The 14,440-nt window shown below is 52.2% G+C and overlaps 1 protein-coding gene across 2 annotated transcripts in view; it reads left to right on the top strand.

Moving 5' to 3' along the window:
* HPGDS (hematopoietic prostaglandin D synthase) overlaps positions 1 to 13,734 on the top strand; it is a 35,380-nt gene extending 21,646 nt beyond the window's left edge. Inside the window, exons 3-6 of one of the 2 annotated variants that reach the window (XM_009899280.2) lie at positions 7,331 to 7,423; positions 10,326 to 10,435; positions 11,223 to 11,321; positions 13,537 to 13,734. In XM_009899280.2, the coding sequence (XP_009897582.1) occupies positions 7,331 to 7,423; positions 10,326 to 10,435; positions 11,223 to 11,321; positions 13,537 to 13,701 (467 nt within the window). In that variant the 3' untranslated portion in view covers positions 13,702 to 13,734. The remainder of the gene's footprint in view (positions 1 to 7,330; positions 7,424 to 10,325; positions 10,436 to 11,222; positions 11,322 to 13,536) is intronic. The other variant, XM_054163344.1, reaches the window with a different exon arrangement.
* The last annotated feature ends 706 nt before the right edge of the window (positions 13,735 to 14,440 follow it).

Raw genomic sequence — 14,440 nt, 5'->3', positions numbered from 1 at the left:
TCTTATGACATGTGTAGCAACAGTCCATGTCTTCTTCTGGGCGTCCTTCCACACAGTCTCTCATTCAGGCTCAAGCATCAGTCCATTCCAGTTGTTCTTCCTCATATGATGGAACCTCCCAGCGACGCAGTCCTCCTCCTGCAGTGTGAATTCCTTGTGGACTCCTTGGGACATCCTGGTCACCTGGAAACACCTCACAACTTCTCAGCCAAGCCTTTATCTGCATTTACAGTTTCTCAGCGGCTTTTTCCACCCCTGGGGCAAGCCGGTCGGAGCAATCAGGCTCCACGACCGCTTTTTCCATCCCTCCTGGCCAGTCCAAAGCTACACCAATGCACATCGCAGGCACATCGCCCCCCCACGGGGCGTTCACATACCGAGGCATCACCGCATCCGGTTCACAGCCCTCCCCCGGAGGGGGCGGCTGCAGCACAGCTCGCTGAGAAGAGAGGAGGTGGAGCCAGGTGCTCGGCGCCGTTTTCAGAACATGCCCGAAAACACCAGGGAAAGATTTACAGCTGCCGCCGCCGCCTGAACGCAGCCCGGCTCGGGCGGTGCCGCCGCCGCCGCTTGAACGCGGCCCGGCCCGGCCCCCGCCGTCTCTGTCGCCGCGATGCAGAGTCCGAGTCACCTCCAGCAGTCGCTTGCCCGCTCGCCGCGGGTGTCCGCTCCCCGCAGCGGCCGCGGGCCGACCACGCTCTGCTTGCCGCTGCCCCTCCTCCGCTCCCTGCCGCTCCGCAGAGAACGAGGAGAAGGCAGGTCTCGCCTTCTTAGGCTACTCGAGCATTCTTAAGCCACCCTGGGCAGAAAGTCACAGAAAGAGCCACCCCTCGCTGTTCCCAAGCAACAGGAGGGACTTCCATGCCATCAGCCACGCACCAGCTATCCTTCTGCAGTCCACAGGAGTTCACACAGTCGCCCCGGCAACAACACCTGAGCCCCAACTTTCCAAACCCAAACCGACACCCAGAACTAAATTTAAACTCTCCATCTTTTGCAATCCAAGCTGCAGTTGGCCCCACGTTGGGCGCCAAAATGTAATGGGTTGGGGCAGATCCCCTCCCCACCACAGGCAGAAATAACGACTCAGGCAAACGGATTGCAAAAGTGATGAAAGTTTAAATAGGAAAAACAATAACAAACAACAATGAAAGTTTTACAGAGACCCACAAGCACCATGACAAAGAGAGAGATCCCAGAACATACCCAAGAACATCCCATCCCCACCTGGGGGTACACCCAACCCCCCCCAGGGCTCTTTCTTCCCCCCCCCAACCCAGCCTTGGGCCTGAGCAGGCCCACGGGAGGCAGCTCATGCCATTTTACCTAGGCAGCAGCAGGGGACGAAAGAGGAAGTGAAGACCCCGCATGGCCTTTTTATAGGGGAGCAGGGCATTATGGGAATGGAATACCTGGTCCCTGTGACCACCCCCTGGGCTGGGCCCACCCCTTGGGACCTCCCAGGTGTGGCCTGCGCAGTGGCATCTGGGCCAGCACCCAGCCTAAACCACCACAAGAGGTGATTTGGAACAGTCAGCATGGCTTCACCAAGGGCAAATCCTGCCTGACCAACCTGGTGGCCTCCTCTGAACAGGTGACAAATCAATAGCTGAGGGGTGAGCAACTGATGTCGTTTACCTGGAGCTGAGCAAAGCCTTCGACACTGTCCCGCACCACAGCCTGGTCTCCAGGCTGGTGACACAGGGGTTTGATGGGTGACCACTAGATGGATACAGAACTGGCTCAGCCAGGCAGAGAGGGACCTGGGGGTACTGGTTGACAGCAGCTGAACATGAGCCAGCAGTGTGCCCAGGTGGCCAAGGAGGCCAATGGCATCCTGGCATGCATCAGGTGCAGTGTGGCCAGCAGGAGCAGGGAAGTCATACTGCCCTGTGCTCAGCACTGGTTAGGCCACACCTTGAGACCTGTATCCAGTTCTGGGCCCCTCAGTATAGGAAGGATGTTGAGATGCTGGAAGGTGTCCAGAGAAGGGCAACAAAGCTGGGGAGGGGTCTGGAGCACAGCCCTGTGAGGAGAGGCTGAGGGAGCTGGGGTTGCTTAGCCTGGAGAAGAGGAGGCTCAGGGGAGACCTTCTTGCTCTCTACAACTCCCTGAAGGGAGGTTGTAGCCAGGTGGGGGTTGGTCTCTTCTCCCAGGCAAGCAGCACCAGAACAAGAGGACACAGTCTCAAGCTGTGCCAGGGGAGGTTTAGGCTCAAGGTGAGGAGAAAGTTCTTCCCAGGGAGAGTTGTTAGCCATTGGGATATGCTGCCCAGGGAGGCGGTGGAGTCACCATCCCTGGAGGTGTTTAAAAGCAGCCTGGATGAGGCACTTGGTGCCATGGTTTAGTTAATTATATGGTGTTGGGTGATAGGTTGGACTTGATGATCTCAAAAGTCTTTTCCAACCTGGTTAATTCTGTTCTATTCTAAATGAAGCTGTTTGTACAATGATGGCAAAGGAGTTTCCTGGTTTTCCTTCTAAAAGTGTGTTGTCCAGTGGGAGTCAGAGGCTTTGCAAGACAACAGGGCTTTGAAAAGCATGGAAAGGCCACTCGTGGATACATACAAGGGTATAAAGTGGTTTAAGTGCACAGCAGCCCCTTAGGTGCTCAAGGTTAATGAAAAACTGACAGAGTGACACACTCATCCCTACAGTCCATACTGCTTTGGCTTCATTCATGATTGCTCTCCAATGAATCATAGAAAGGTCTGCATTGGAAAGGACCTCTGAAGGTCATCCAGTCCAACCCCCTCTGCAGTCAGCAGGGACATGCCCAACTAGATGAGGCTGGCTGGAGCCCTGTAGAGCCTCACTTTTAATATCTCCAGGGATGGAGCTTCAACCACCTCCCTGTTCCAGGGTTCCACCACCCTCATGGTGCAGAACTTATTCTCAGGCTGAGAGCCCTGGGGCTGTTCAGTCTGGAGAGGAGAAGACTGAGAGGGGATCTGATCAATGTGTATAAATATCTAAGAGCTGGGGGTCAGGAAGGAAGGGACAGGGTCAGCCTCTGCTCACTTGTGCCCTGTGATAAGAGAAGGGGCAATAGATGGAAACTACAGCATGGGAGGCTTACCTCAACACGAGGAAGAACTTCACTGTAAGGGCCCCAGAGAACTGGAGCGGGCTGCCCAGAGTAGTTGTGGAGTCTTCTTCTCTGGAGACTTTCCAGCCCCATCTGGATGTGTTCCTGTGTGACCTGTGCTGGATTCTATGGTCCTGCTCTGGCGGGGGGGTTAGACTGGATAAGCACCTTGAGTCCTGTGTCCAGTTCTGGGCCCCTCAGTTTAGGAAGGAGGTTGACTTGCTGGAGCGTGTCCAGAAAAGGGCAACAAGGTTGGTGAGGGGCTTGGAGCACAGCCCTATGAGGAGAGATTGAGGGAGCTGGGGTTGCTTAGTCTGGAGAAGAGGAGGCTCAGGGGTGACCTTATTGCTCTCTACAACTACCTGAAGGGGGGTTGTAGTGAGGCGGAGGTTGGTCTCTTCTCCCAGGCAACCAGTACCAGAACAAGAGGACAGTCTCAGGCTGTGTCAGGGGAGGTTTAGGCTGGAGGTTAGGAGGAAGTTTTACACAGAGAGAGTGATTGCCCACTGGAATGGGCTGCCTGAGGAGGTGGTGGGGTCGCCGATGCTGGGGGTGTTCAGGGCGAGGCTTGACAGGATGCTTGGTTGTATGGTTTAGTTGATTGGGTAGTGTTGGATGATAGGTTGGACATAGAATACATAGAATACATAGAATAAACCAGGTTGGAAGAGACCTTCAAGATCATCGCGTCCAACCCATCACCAATCCAACACCGCCCAAGCAACTAACCCACAGCACCAAGCACCCTGTCAAGTCTTCTCCTAAAAACCTCCAGTGATGGCGACTCCACCACCTCCCCAGGCAGCCCATTCCAATGTGCAATCACTCTTTCTGTATAGAACTTTTTTCTAACATCCAGCCTGAACCTCCCCTGGCGCAGCCTGAGACTGTGTGAGACATGATGATCTCGAACGTCCCTTCCAACCTGGTTAATTCTATTCTATTCTATTCTAATCTCCAGAGGTCCCTTCCAATCCCTAACATCCTGAGAGCCTGTGAACAGCACTCAAGAAGAAATGTCAGATACTTGTGTGACGCCCTTACTAAAATGAGAGGAGAGAGAGAGATTCACAGCCTTTTAGGGCTGAACTTAAAAGTCAGTGGAGAAGCAGGTACATACACTTTACCACAGCAAGAAGAAAGAAAAGCAAGCTACATTCATATTCAAGTCTCTCTTGTTCTTTATAAGAAAAAAAAATTCATTTTAAAAGTCAAATGGCATTTTGAAAGCACAGGAAAGGAAGGAACACCTCACATTTACCATCTGTTATACTTTGAATCATTTAGTAATCACAGCAATAGAGAGGCTGCCTTGTAGAAAACAAAACCAAAGTCCTGAGTCCAGTTCTGGGCCCCTCAGTGTAGGAGAGATGTTGAGATGCTGGAAGGTGTCCAGAGAAGGGCAACAAAGCTGGGGAGGGGTCTGGAGCACAGCCCTGTGAGGAGAGGCTGAGGGAGCTGGGGCTGCTTAGCCTGGAGAAGAGGAGGCTCAGGGGAGACCTTCTTGCTGTCTCCAACTCCCTGAAGGGAGGCTGTAGCCAGGTGAGGGTTGGTCTGTTCTCCCAGGCAAGCAGCACCAGAACAAGAGGACACAGTCTCAAGCTGCGCCAGGGGAGGTTCAGGCTGGATGTTAGGAAGAAGTTCTTCCCAGCAAGAGAGATTGGCCATTGGAATGTGCTGCCCAGGGAGGTGGTGGAGTCACCATCCCTGGAAGTGTTTAAAACCAGACTGGATGAGGCACTTGGTGCCATGGTTTAGTTGATTAGATGGTGTTGGGTGATAGGTTGGACTTGATCTGTGAGGTCTTTTCCAACCTGGTTAATTGTATTCTATTCTATTCCATTCCATTCCATTCCATTTCCAAATAAACAAAGGATCAACCCCAAGCCTCATCATAAATCAAAGCATCTTCTGGATGTTTCAGGCTTGTGGGGCAAGATGCCACCAGATCTGCTTTCCTTGATGAATTGCACACTTACACTCTGAAATGGTGCAAGTGCAGGGCAGTTGCTGCCACACACCAAACCAACCTCTGTTTGTATAGTTCTGGTTATCAACTCAGCTTCTTTTCCAGGAGACAATAACCAGATCTTAAGGAGAACAGCTCAGCACTGAGGAGCTGTTTTCAAACAATGAACAGCAGTTCCCTTGACTCCAAGCAAAACAACAAACCAGTCAGTCCAGCCATGGCCAGAGTCCTGAGGATCAGAACATGTTACTGCCACCCTGTCACCTAGATGGCCTTTCATATCTTAATCTACAGTCCTCAGCTGCTGGAAGGTGTCCAGAGAAGGGCCACGAGGATGAGCAGAGGGCTGGAGCTGCTCTGCTATGAGGACAGACTGAGAGAGCTGGGGCTGTTCAAACTGGAGAAGAGAAGGCTCCAAGGAGACCTAATTGTGGCCTTCCAGTATCTGAAGGGGGCTCCAAGAAAGCTGGGGAGGGACTTTTGAGGGTGTCAGGGAGTGATAGGACTTGGGGGGGATGGAGCAAAACTAGAAGTGGGGAAATTGAGATTGGATGTCAGGAAGAAGTTGTTCCCCATGAGGGTGGTGAGAGACTGGCACAGGTTGCCCAGGGAGGTGGTGGCAGCCTCCTGCCTGGAGGTTTTTGCAGCCAGGCTGGATGTGGCTGTGAGCAACCTGCTGTAGTGTGAGGTGTCCCAGGCCATGGCAGGGGGGTTGGAACTGGCTGATCCTTGAGGTCCCTTCCCACCCTGACAATTCTGTGTAACTGTCACAAAGATGCCTTCCTCTTTTGCTGTGATCTATGGCTTCTTATAGCCGAACCAACCAACCCCCACAGCACAGTTCTACACCAGCAACACAAACCATAGTGACTGTCAAAGTGAACCCTCAATCACAGCTGCAGCTTTGGGGCTTTTATCATTGTGTAAACAGGGCAGGAAATAGTTCAGTTTGGAGATGAAGCAATGGCAATTTCCCAACCTGGGCAGCAGCCACCACATTTTGGCAGTTATTGCTGTGGAGGCAGGCAGCAGTCACGTCAGCCGAGCCCACACTGCATCAGCTGTGCCACTGCTGCTGAGGCATCCCTGAAGGGCAGCACTCCCCAGGGATCAGTGCTGGGCCCCATGCTCTGTAACATCCTTATTGATGATCTGGACGAGGGCATCGAGTCCATCATCAGTAAATTTGCTGACGACACCAAGCTGGGGGCAGGAGTTGATCTGCTGGAGGGTAGAGAGGCTCTGCAGAGGGACCTCGACAGGCTGGACAGATGGGCAGAGTCCAACGGCATGAGATTGAACACATCCAAGTGCCAGGTTCTGCACATTGGCCACAGCAACCCCATGCAGTGCTACAGGCTGGGGTCAGAGTGGCTGGAGAGCAGCCAGGCAGAGAGGGACCTGGGGGTACTGGTTGATGGTAGGCTGAACATGAGCCAGCAGTGTGCCCAGGCAGCCAAGGAGGCCAATAGCATCCTGGCATGCATCAGGAACAATGTGGCCAGCAGGAGCAGGGAGGTCATTCTGTCCTTGTTCACTGCACTGGTTAGGCCACACCTTGACTCCTGTATCCAGTTCTGAGCCCCTCAGTTTAGGAAGGAGGTTGACTTGCTGGAACGAGTCCAGAGAAGGGCAACAAAGCTGGGGAGGGGTTTGGAGCACAGCCCTGTGAGGAGAGGCTGAGGGAGCTGGGGTTGCTTAGCCTGGAGAAGAGGAGGCTCAAGAGTGACCTTATTGCTCTCTACAACTACCTTAAGGGAGGTTGTAGACAGTCAAAGGTTGGTCTCTTCTCCCAGGCAGCCAGTACCAGAACAAGAGGACACAGTCTCAGGCTGAGCCAGGGGAGGTTTAGGCTGGAGGTTAGGAGGAAGTTCTACACAGAGAGAGTGATTGCCCATTGGAATGTGCTGCCTGGGGAGGTGGTGGAGTCACCATCACTGGAGGTGTTTAGAAGGAGACTTGACAGGGTGCTTGGTTGCATGTTTTAGTTGATTAGGTGGTGTTGGATGATAGGTTGGACACGATGATCTTGAAGGTCTCTTCCAACCTGGTCTATTCCATTCTATTCTATTCTATCCAACCTGCTGTAGTGTGAGGTGTCCCTGCCCATGGCAGGGGTGTTGGAACTGGCTGATCCTTGAGGTCCCTTCCAACCCTGACCACTCTGTGATTGTGCTGTACCAATGCATACACCCTGAGTAGTGAAACTGTAACTGCTGTAAGCTGTTAAGGGCAATGACTGAGCTATTTTTTCTTTTTTCTGTCTCCTCCAAGCCATCCCCTTTGGCAAAGTGCCCATTCTGGAAGTAGATGGAGTTATCATTCATCAGAGCCTGGCCATAGCAAGATACCTGGCCAGAGAATCAGGTAACCCAGATTTCAGTATGTTCTTGATCTCTTATGCACCTGCCTTTCATGTTTAGGAAAAATCAGCCACAGTAAAAGCAGAGAACTGCTTGGGAAGCCAAGCCCAGTGTGACAGATAGTGGCTCAAAGAAGCAACCTGTGCTGGAAAATGGCATCCTGGCTGGGATCAGCAATGCTGTGGCCAGCAGGGGCAGGGAGGGGATTGTCCCCTGGCACTCAGCTCTGCTCAGGCCACACCTTGAGTATTGTGTCCAGTTTTGGGCACCTCAACACAAGAGGGATGCTGGAGCCAGGGCAAGGGAGGGCAAGGAAGCTGTGAAGGGCCTGGAGAAGAAATCTGATGAAGAGCAACTGAAGGAGCTGGGGATGGTTGGTGTGAAACAGAGGAGGCTGAGGGGAGACCTCCTGGCTGTCTACAGCTCCCTGAAAGGAGGTTGTGGAGAGGTTGGTGCTGATTTCACAGGTAATTAGTGATAGAACAAGAGGGAATGGCCTCAAGCTGTGAATGGGTAGGTTGGGACTGGAAATTAGGAAGAATCTTTTCCCAGCAAGAGTGGTCAGGCATTGGATGATCTCCAGAGGTCCCTTCCAACCCCTAACATCCTGTAAGCCTGTGTGATCTTACATTCAGCTGTCACTCCATGAGAGAAAGCACATACCTGTGGCCTCCCTCAGGCTCTCAAAGGAGATTCCCCTGCAGCTAAACTCTGAGCTAACTAGGCAGAGGTGCAGGGTCTGGAAGCGTTAGAGATTATCACAGTCAGCAGTCACTCCAGAGCCAATTTAGGCAGCAATTCTCCTGAGGTAGTAGCAAGATTAGATGAGATGGGGAGGAACTTTTCAGGGTGTCAGGGAGAGATAGGACTGGGAGGATGGAGCAAAACTAGAAATGGGTAGATTCAGATTGGATGTGAGGAAGAAGTTGTTCCCCATGAGGGTGGTGAGAGACTGGCACAGGTTGCCCAGGTGGAAGCCTCATCCCTGGAGGTTTTTGCAGCCAGGCTGGATGTGGCTGTGAGCAACCTGCTGTAGTGTGAGGTGTCCCTGCCCATGGCAGGGGGGTTGGAACTGGCTGAGCCTTGAGGTCCCTTCCAACCCTGGCAATTCTATGAGTCTATGATTCTATGGTGACTTCACTTCCATAATTAAGTACCTTCATGCTGTGGCAGTACTTGACCAGTGTGATAAAGAGCCTTAGCAATGCTAGCAATCAAAGAGAGCAGTCAGAGCTTGCTTTAGGGCAGCAAGCTGCCATCCCAAACCATCTGCAACCCTGGTCTGGCTGGAGGCAGGTGATGAACAGCAGCAAATGGAAGAGAGGGGCTGGGCAGCAAGTACTGTCCTGCTTTTCTCATTGCTCTGAGCAGAGATGTGAGCTGCCATTCAAAACAGCCCATGCTCTCCAAGGGAGGAAACAAGCAGCCTGTTGTACTTCAAGGGAACAGCATAAGAAATTTCAAGCGTGCCTGCAGCACTCTGCTCCTGTCAGCTTCCTCCAACCCTGATACAAGCTACTGCTTGTAAGACAAGAGAATGCCAAGCGTCAGCTGGTAATGAAACTCATGAGGAAGCCTTCCTACCATCCATGCTGCTTCCCTCCCACCACCTGTCAGGAAGCTGATCTGCAGCTGTGCTCCTTCTACAGTCCAAAGCCCTGACTTGAGACACCTTTTCTGTTGGACTACAGCTACAGGGTTGTGGAGCACACCCAAACCCTGCTGCTCTTCATAGGCTCACAGGATGTTAGGGGTTGGAAGGGACCTGCAGAGATCATGGAGTCCAACCCCCCTGCCAGAGCAGGACCAGAAAATCCAGCACAGGTCACACAGGAACACATCCAGCAGGGTCTTGAAAGTCACCAGAGAAGGAGAGTCCACAACCTCTCTGGGCAGCCTGCTCCAGGGCTCTAGGACCCTTACAGTATCGAGGTGGAACCTCCTGTGCTGTAGTTTCCATCCATTGCCCCTTGGTCTATCCCAGGGTGCAACTGAGCAGAGCCTGTCCCCTCCCTCCTGACCCACAGCCCCAATGTCTATAAATATAGAGACACTGATCAGATCCCTCTCAGTCTTCTCCTCTCCAGACTGCACAGCCCCAGGTCCCTCAGCCTCTCCTCACCAGGCAGTGCTGCAGTCCCTTCAGCATCCCCATAGCCCCCTGTAGGACTCTCTCCAGCAAATCCCTGGGGAGCCCAGAACTGGATGCAGTATTCCAGGTGTGGCCTCAACAGGGCAAAGGAGAGGGTTAATCACACTCAGCTAAGTGCAGGAAAATGAGAATGCATGGAAGTGGACTTTTTCCAACATCATAGTCAAAAGCTTGCTAGTTCTGCCTTTCAGCCTTTAAATTTAAGCCATTAAAATTAAGCAAGGACACTTCTCAGGTCACCACTACCAGCAGCTCTTTCCTGAAGACTCAAAGAACTTGATGTCCAAAAGGAGAGGCACAGGCCTCACCTTCAAAAGCAGAAAGTTTCAGCAAGAGGGATGTTGTAGTGGAGGAATGGGCTGTGTAAGGCTGCAAGTGGATGAGATTGGATCTGGATGTAAGGAGTCAAATGCATGTTGCTGGCATCAAAAATAGAATCACAGAACTATCAGGGTTGGAAGGGACCTCAAGCATCAGCCAGTTCCAAGCCCCCTGCCATGGGCAGGGACACCTCACACTACAGCAGGTTGCTCACAGCCACATCCAGCCTGGCTGCAAAAACCTCCAGGGATGAGGCTGCCACCACCTCCCTGGGCAACCTGTGTCAGTCTCTCACCACCCTCATGGGCAACAACTTCTTCCCCACAGTCCCATCACTCCCTGACACCCTAAAAAGTCCCTCCCCAGCTTTCCTGTAGCCAATCCACCTGCTGATGCTGTCTCTAACCTCCCTGCACCTGCTTGCTTCCCACAGGCCTGGCAGGTCAGACGCCTGTGGAACAGGCACTAGCTGACGCCATTGTGGACACCATCGATGATTTCATGACACTCTTCCCTTGGGCAGAGAAAAACCAGGATGTCAGAGTAAGAGCAGCACCAATTTAAACACAGAGAGCACATAACTGAGTGTACCTGCTTGTATCTTGTCCAAGCAGACTCTGCTCAAACCTTCCTCTTTCTGCTAATTCAGCAGAATTAGCAATCCTATCCTGTCTTCCTTGGTGCACTTTTCTATCCTCACTCCTTCTTGTGGATACAGGACTCCAGGTGTGGCCTAACCAGTGCTGAGCACAGGGCACAATGACTTCCCTGCTCCTGCTGGCCACACTGTTCCTGATGCAGGCCAGGATGCCATTGGCCTTCTTGGCCACCTGAGCACACTGCTGGCTTGTGTTCAGCTGCTGTCCCCACCAGTACCCCCAGGTCCCTCTTTGCCTGGCTGCTTTCGAGTCACTCTGACCCTAGCCTGTAGCTCTGCATGGGGTTGTTGTGGCCAATCAAGTCCAACCCCCTGCCAGAGCAGGACCATAGAATCCAGCACAGGTCACACAGGAACACATCCAGACAGGGCTGGAAAGGCTCCAGAGAAGGAGACTCCACAACCTCTCTGGACTGAATCTGCATTTCTTCACTTACCTGAATTAACTGCTGCTTGCTGTACTGATCCTGGCTTGGATGCTACCACATTCCTCCTTTTAATGAGGAAAGAGTATGCCATGAAGTTTGGGTCAAACCAAATGATATCTCTGTCACCTTCCCCAGATTTCAGCTTTCTTTTTACTAAGTAAGAACCATCCCCCCTGCCCCAAGCCTCCATTTTGCAGGCTGCAGTGCTCAGGGCATTGGTGCCCATCTTTGTCTTTCCTTCCAGAAACGAGCATTTGATGAGATCCTCACCAACAAAGCACCCGAGCTACTGAAAGACCTGGACACCTTCTTGGGGGATAAAAACTGGCTGGTGGGGAAGTCTGTGAGTAGAAGTTTTCCTTTCTCCCATTCCATTCAGGTTGTGAGAAAAATCACAGAATTGTCAGGGTTGGAAGGGACCTCAAGGCTCATCCAGTTCCAAGACCCCTGCAATGGGCAGGGACACCTCACACTACAGCAGGTTGCTCACAGCCACATCCAGCCTGGCTGCAAAAACCTCCAGGCAGGAGGCTGCCACCACCTCCCTGGGCAACCTGTGCCAGTCTCTCACCACCCTCATGGGGAACAACTTCTTCCTAACATCCAATCTCAATCTACCCACTTCTAGTTTTGCTCCATTCTCCCCCCAGTCCTATCACTCCCTGACACCCTCAAAAGTCCCTCCCCAGCTTTCCTGTAGCCCCCTTCAGATACTGGAAGGCCACAAGAAGTTCTTTTCAGAGCCTTCTCTTCTCCAGACTGCACAACCCCAACTCTCTCAGTCTGTCCTCATAGCAGAGCAGCTCCAGCCCTCTGCTCATCCTCGTGGCCCTTCATTTAACTGTTGTTAAGTATCTGGGTTTCATGCCAGCCCAGGATCTACACTCCCCACTCTTTAGTCCCCATGGTTTTACCTATACACCACTGGTTGCTCAACGACTAAGTGAAAGCCATTTTCCATACTATCACAGCCGTGAGGCAGAGACCTCACCTGCAGTACTGTGCACAGGTCTGGAACACTCAGCACAGGAAGGACAGGGACCTGATGGAGAGGGTCCAGAGGAGGGCCATGAAAATCAACAGGGGCTTGGAGCAGCTCTGCTGTAATGACAGGCTGAGGGAGCTGGGGGTGTTCAGCCTGGAGAAGAGGAGGCTCCAGGGAGACCTAAGAGCAGACTGCCAGTACCTGAAGGGGGCTACAGGAAGGATGCAGAGAGACTCTTTGCAAAGGCCTGCAGGGACAGGACCAGGGACAATGGCTTCAAACTAGAGCAGAGCAGATTGAGATTGGATGTGAGGAACAAATGCTTTCCTATGAGGGTGGTGGAACCCTGGAAGAGGTTGCCCAGGGAGGTGGTTGAGGCTCCTTCCCTGGAAATGTTGAAGGTGAGGCTGGACGAGGCCCTGGGCAACCTGATCTAGTTGGGGATGTCCCTGCTGACTGCAGAGGGGGTTGGACTGGATGAGCTTTGGAGGTCCCTTCTGGCCCAGAGCATTGTATGATTTTCCTGAACCAGCTTAGAAGTATGTTGACAGAAAACCCCAGAAATGCCTTTGTGCCAGCCAGTCCAGATGGGAGTTGCTCAGAACTCTGCTTCTAATCACTGATCAAACTACAGCAGAACATGGGGAAAAAGAAACCAAACGCATTTGAACATGCAGTGCCCTTTTCTATTTAGCCCAAACTGTGTGCAAACTAATTCAAACACTCCTGCAGCACACTTTCAGCAGGAAAGGTTAATGTTGCAATGCAGTGCCCATAGCAAGGGGTTCATTTAAGCAATTTTTACTTAAGTTAAGCCTTGCATTGCAACGTAATTACCAGCTCTGTAATCACAGGCTCACCCCTGCTTGCTCCAACCTCCCTTCAGGGAGCTGTAGAGAGCAATGAGGTCTCCCCTGAGCCTCCTCTTCTCCAGCCTGATCAACCCTATACACACAAGCAACCAAAACAAAACAAGCAACCCCTACACACACACCACAAGAAGCTCCCCCAACCAACCAACCCAAACCCACTTCACACCAAAACAAGCAGCAGCTGCCCAGCCAAGCTGGTGACCACACAAGCACTCCCTAAGCTCCCCCTACAAAACCCTTCACAAGCCCAATCCCTTTTTTAGTCAGTAGGAGACACAACTTGCAGGATGAGGAGTGCAAGGGTGGAAATCACAGGCTCAAAGGATGTTGGGGGTTGGAAGGGGCCTCTGGAGCATATCCAGTCCTTGCCAGAGCAGGACCATAGAATCCAGCACAGGTCACACAGGAATGCTTCCAGACAGGGCTGGAAAGGCTCCAGAGAATGAGACTCCACAACCTCTCTGGGCAGCCTGTCCCAGGGCTCTGGGACCCTCACAGTGAAGAAGCTCTTCCTCATGTTGAGGTGGAACCTCCTGTGCTGTAGTTTATATCCACTGCCCCTTGTCCTATCCCAGGGTGCAGCTGAGCAGAGCCTGACCCTGTCCCTTCCTTCCTGACCCCCAGCCCTCAGATATTGATAGACATTGATCAGATGAAATCACCAACTAAAACTTCCTGCTTTCCCTCCCCCTTTCCACCAGGTAACATGGGCTGACTTCTACTGGGATGTGTGCAGTACCACACTTCTGTCCTGCAAGCCTGACCTGGCAGACAAACACCCCAGGCTGCTGGCTCTCAAGGAGAGAGTGCAAGCACTGCCAGCTATTGCATCCTGGATCCAGAGAAGACCCAAGACTATAATGTAGATTGGCTGTTCAGAATGGGAAGAGAAAAAAACCCCAAACCCAAACAACAAATGCATGTTCAGTTTCCAAGGTGACCAGAGTCTTTGAGTTCTTTGAATCATTTCCATTAATTTCTCATGGGTATGCTATACAAACCCTGTCACTTCGACCCATGCATAAGAGGGAACACAAAAAGCAGATTTATCAGAGCAGAGCCTGAGGGAGAGCTGTGGTTTCAACCAGGTTTCCCTCCCTGCTATGGAAGGGCTTGATCAACCCAGCTCTGTGATCAAGTCCAGTGTTCTGGGGGTTCTCAAGAGGAAAAGGGATTATCAAACCTTCCTGGAGGTAGGAGTTCTCAGCAATGCCTTGTTGATTGTAGCCTCTCAACCTGGAGGAAAGCAAGCTAATTGACAGAGAGGAAAAATGCCTGAGAGGTCAAAAGACACTCAGCAAAAAGCTGAAAGGAAAACAAACAAACACCAAACCACACACAGCCAACAATCTTCAAGCCTCCAAAGGACTTTCTTTAGCTTCTAAGTTTATGCTGTGCCACTGAAAAAGCAAGCACACAGAATCACAGAAAGCATCCAGCTGGAAGAGACCTCCAAGCTCATCCAGTCCAACCTTCACCCAGCACTGCAGGGTCAATGCTAAACCATGTCCCTAAGCACCAGCTCCACACACTGCTTCAACACCTCCAGGGATGGTGACTCCAGCAGTGCCCTGGGCAGAACATTCCAATGGCTGAGAGCCCTCT

The sequence above is a fragment of the Dryobates pubescens genome, chromosome 1, assembly GCF_014839835.1.
Source record: "Dryobates pubescens isolate bDryPub1 chromosome 1, bDryPub1.pri, whole genome shotgun sequence".
Lineage (NCBI taxonomy): Eukaryota > Metazoa > Chordata > Aves > Piciformes > Picidae > Dryobates > Dryobates pubescens.
The sequence above is the reverse complement of the archived record's forward strand: the minus strand, read 5'-3'. Positions and strand labels throughout refer to the sequence as shown.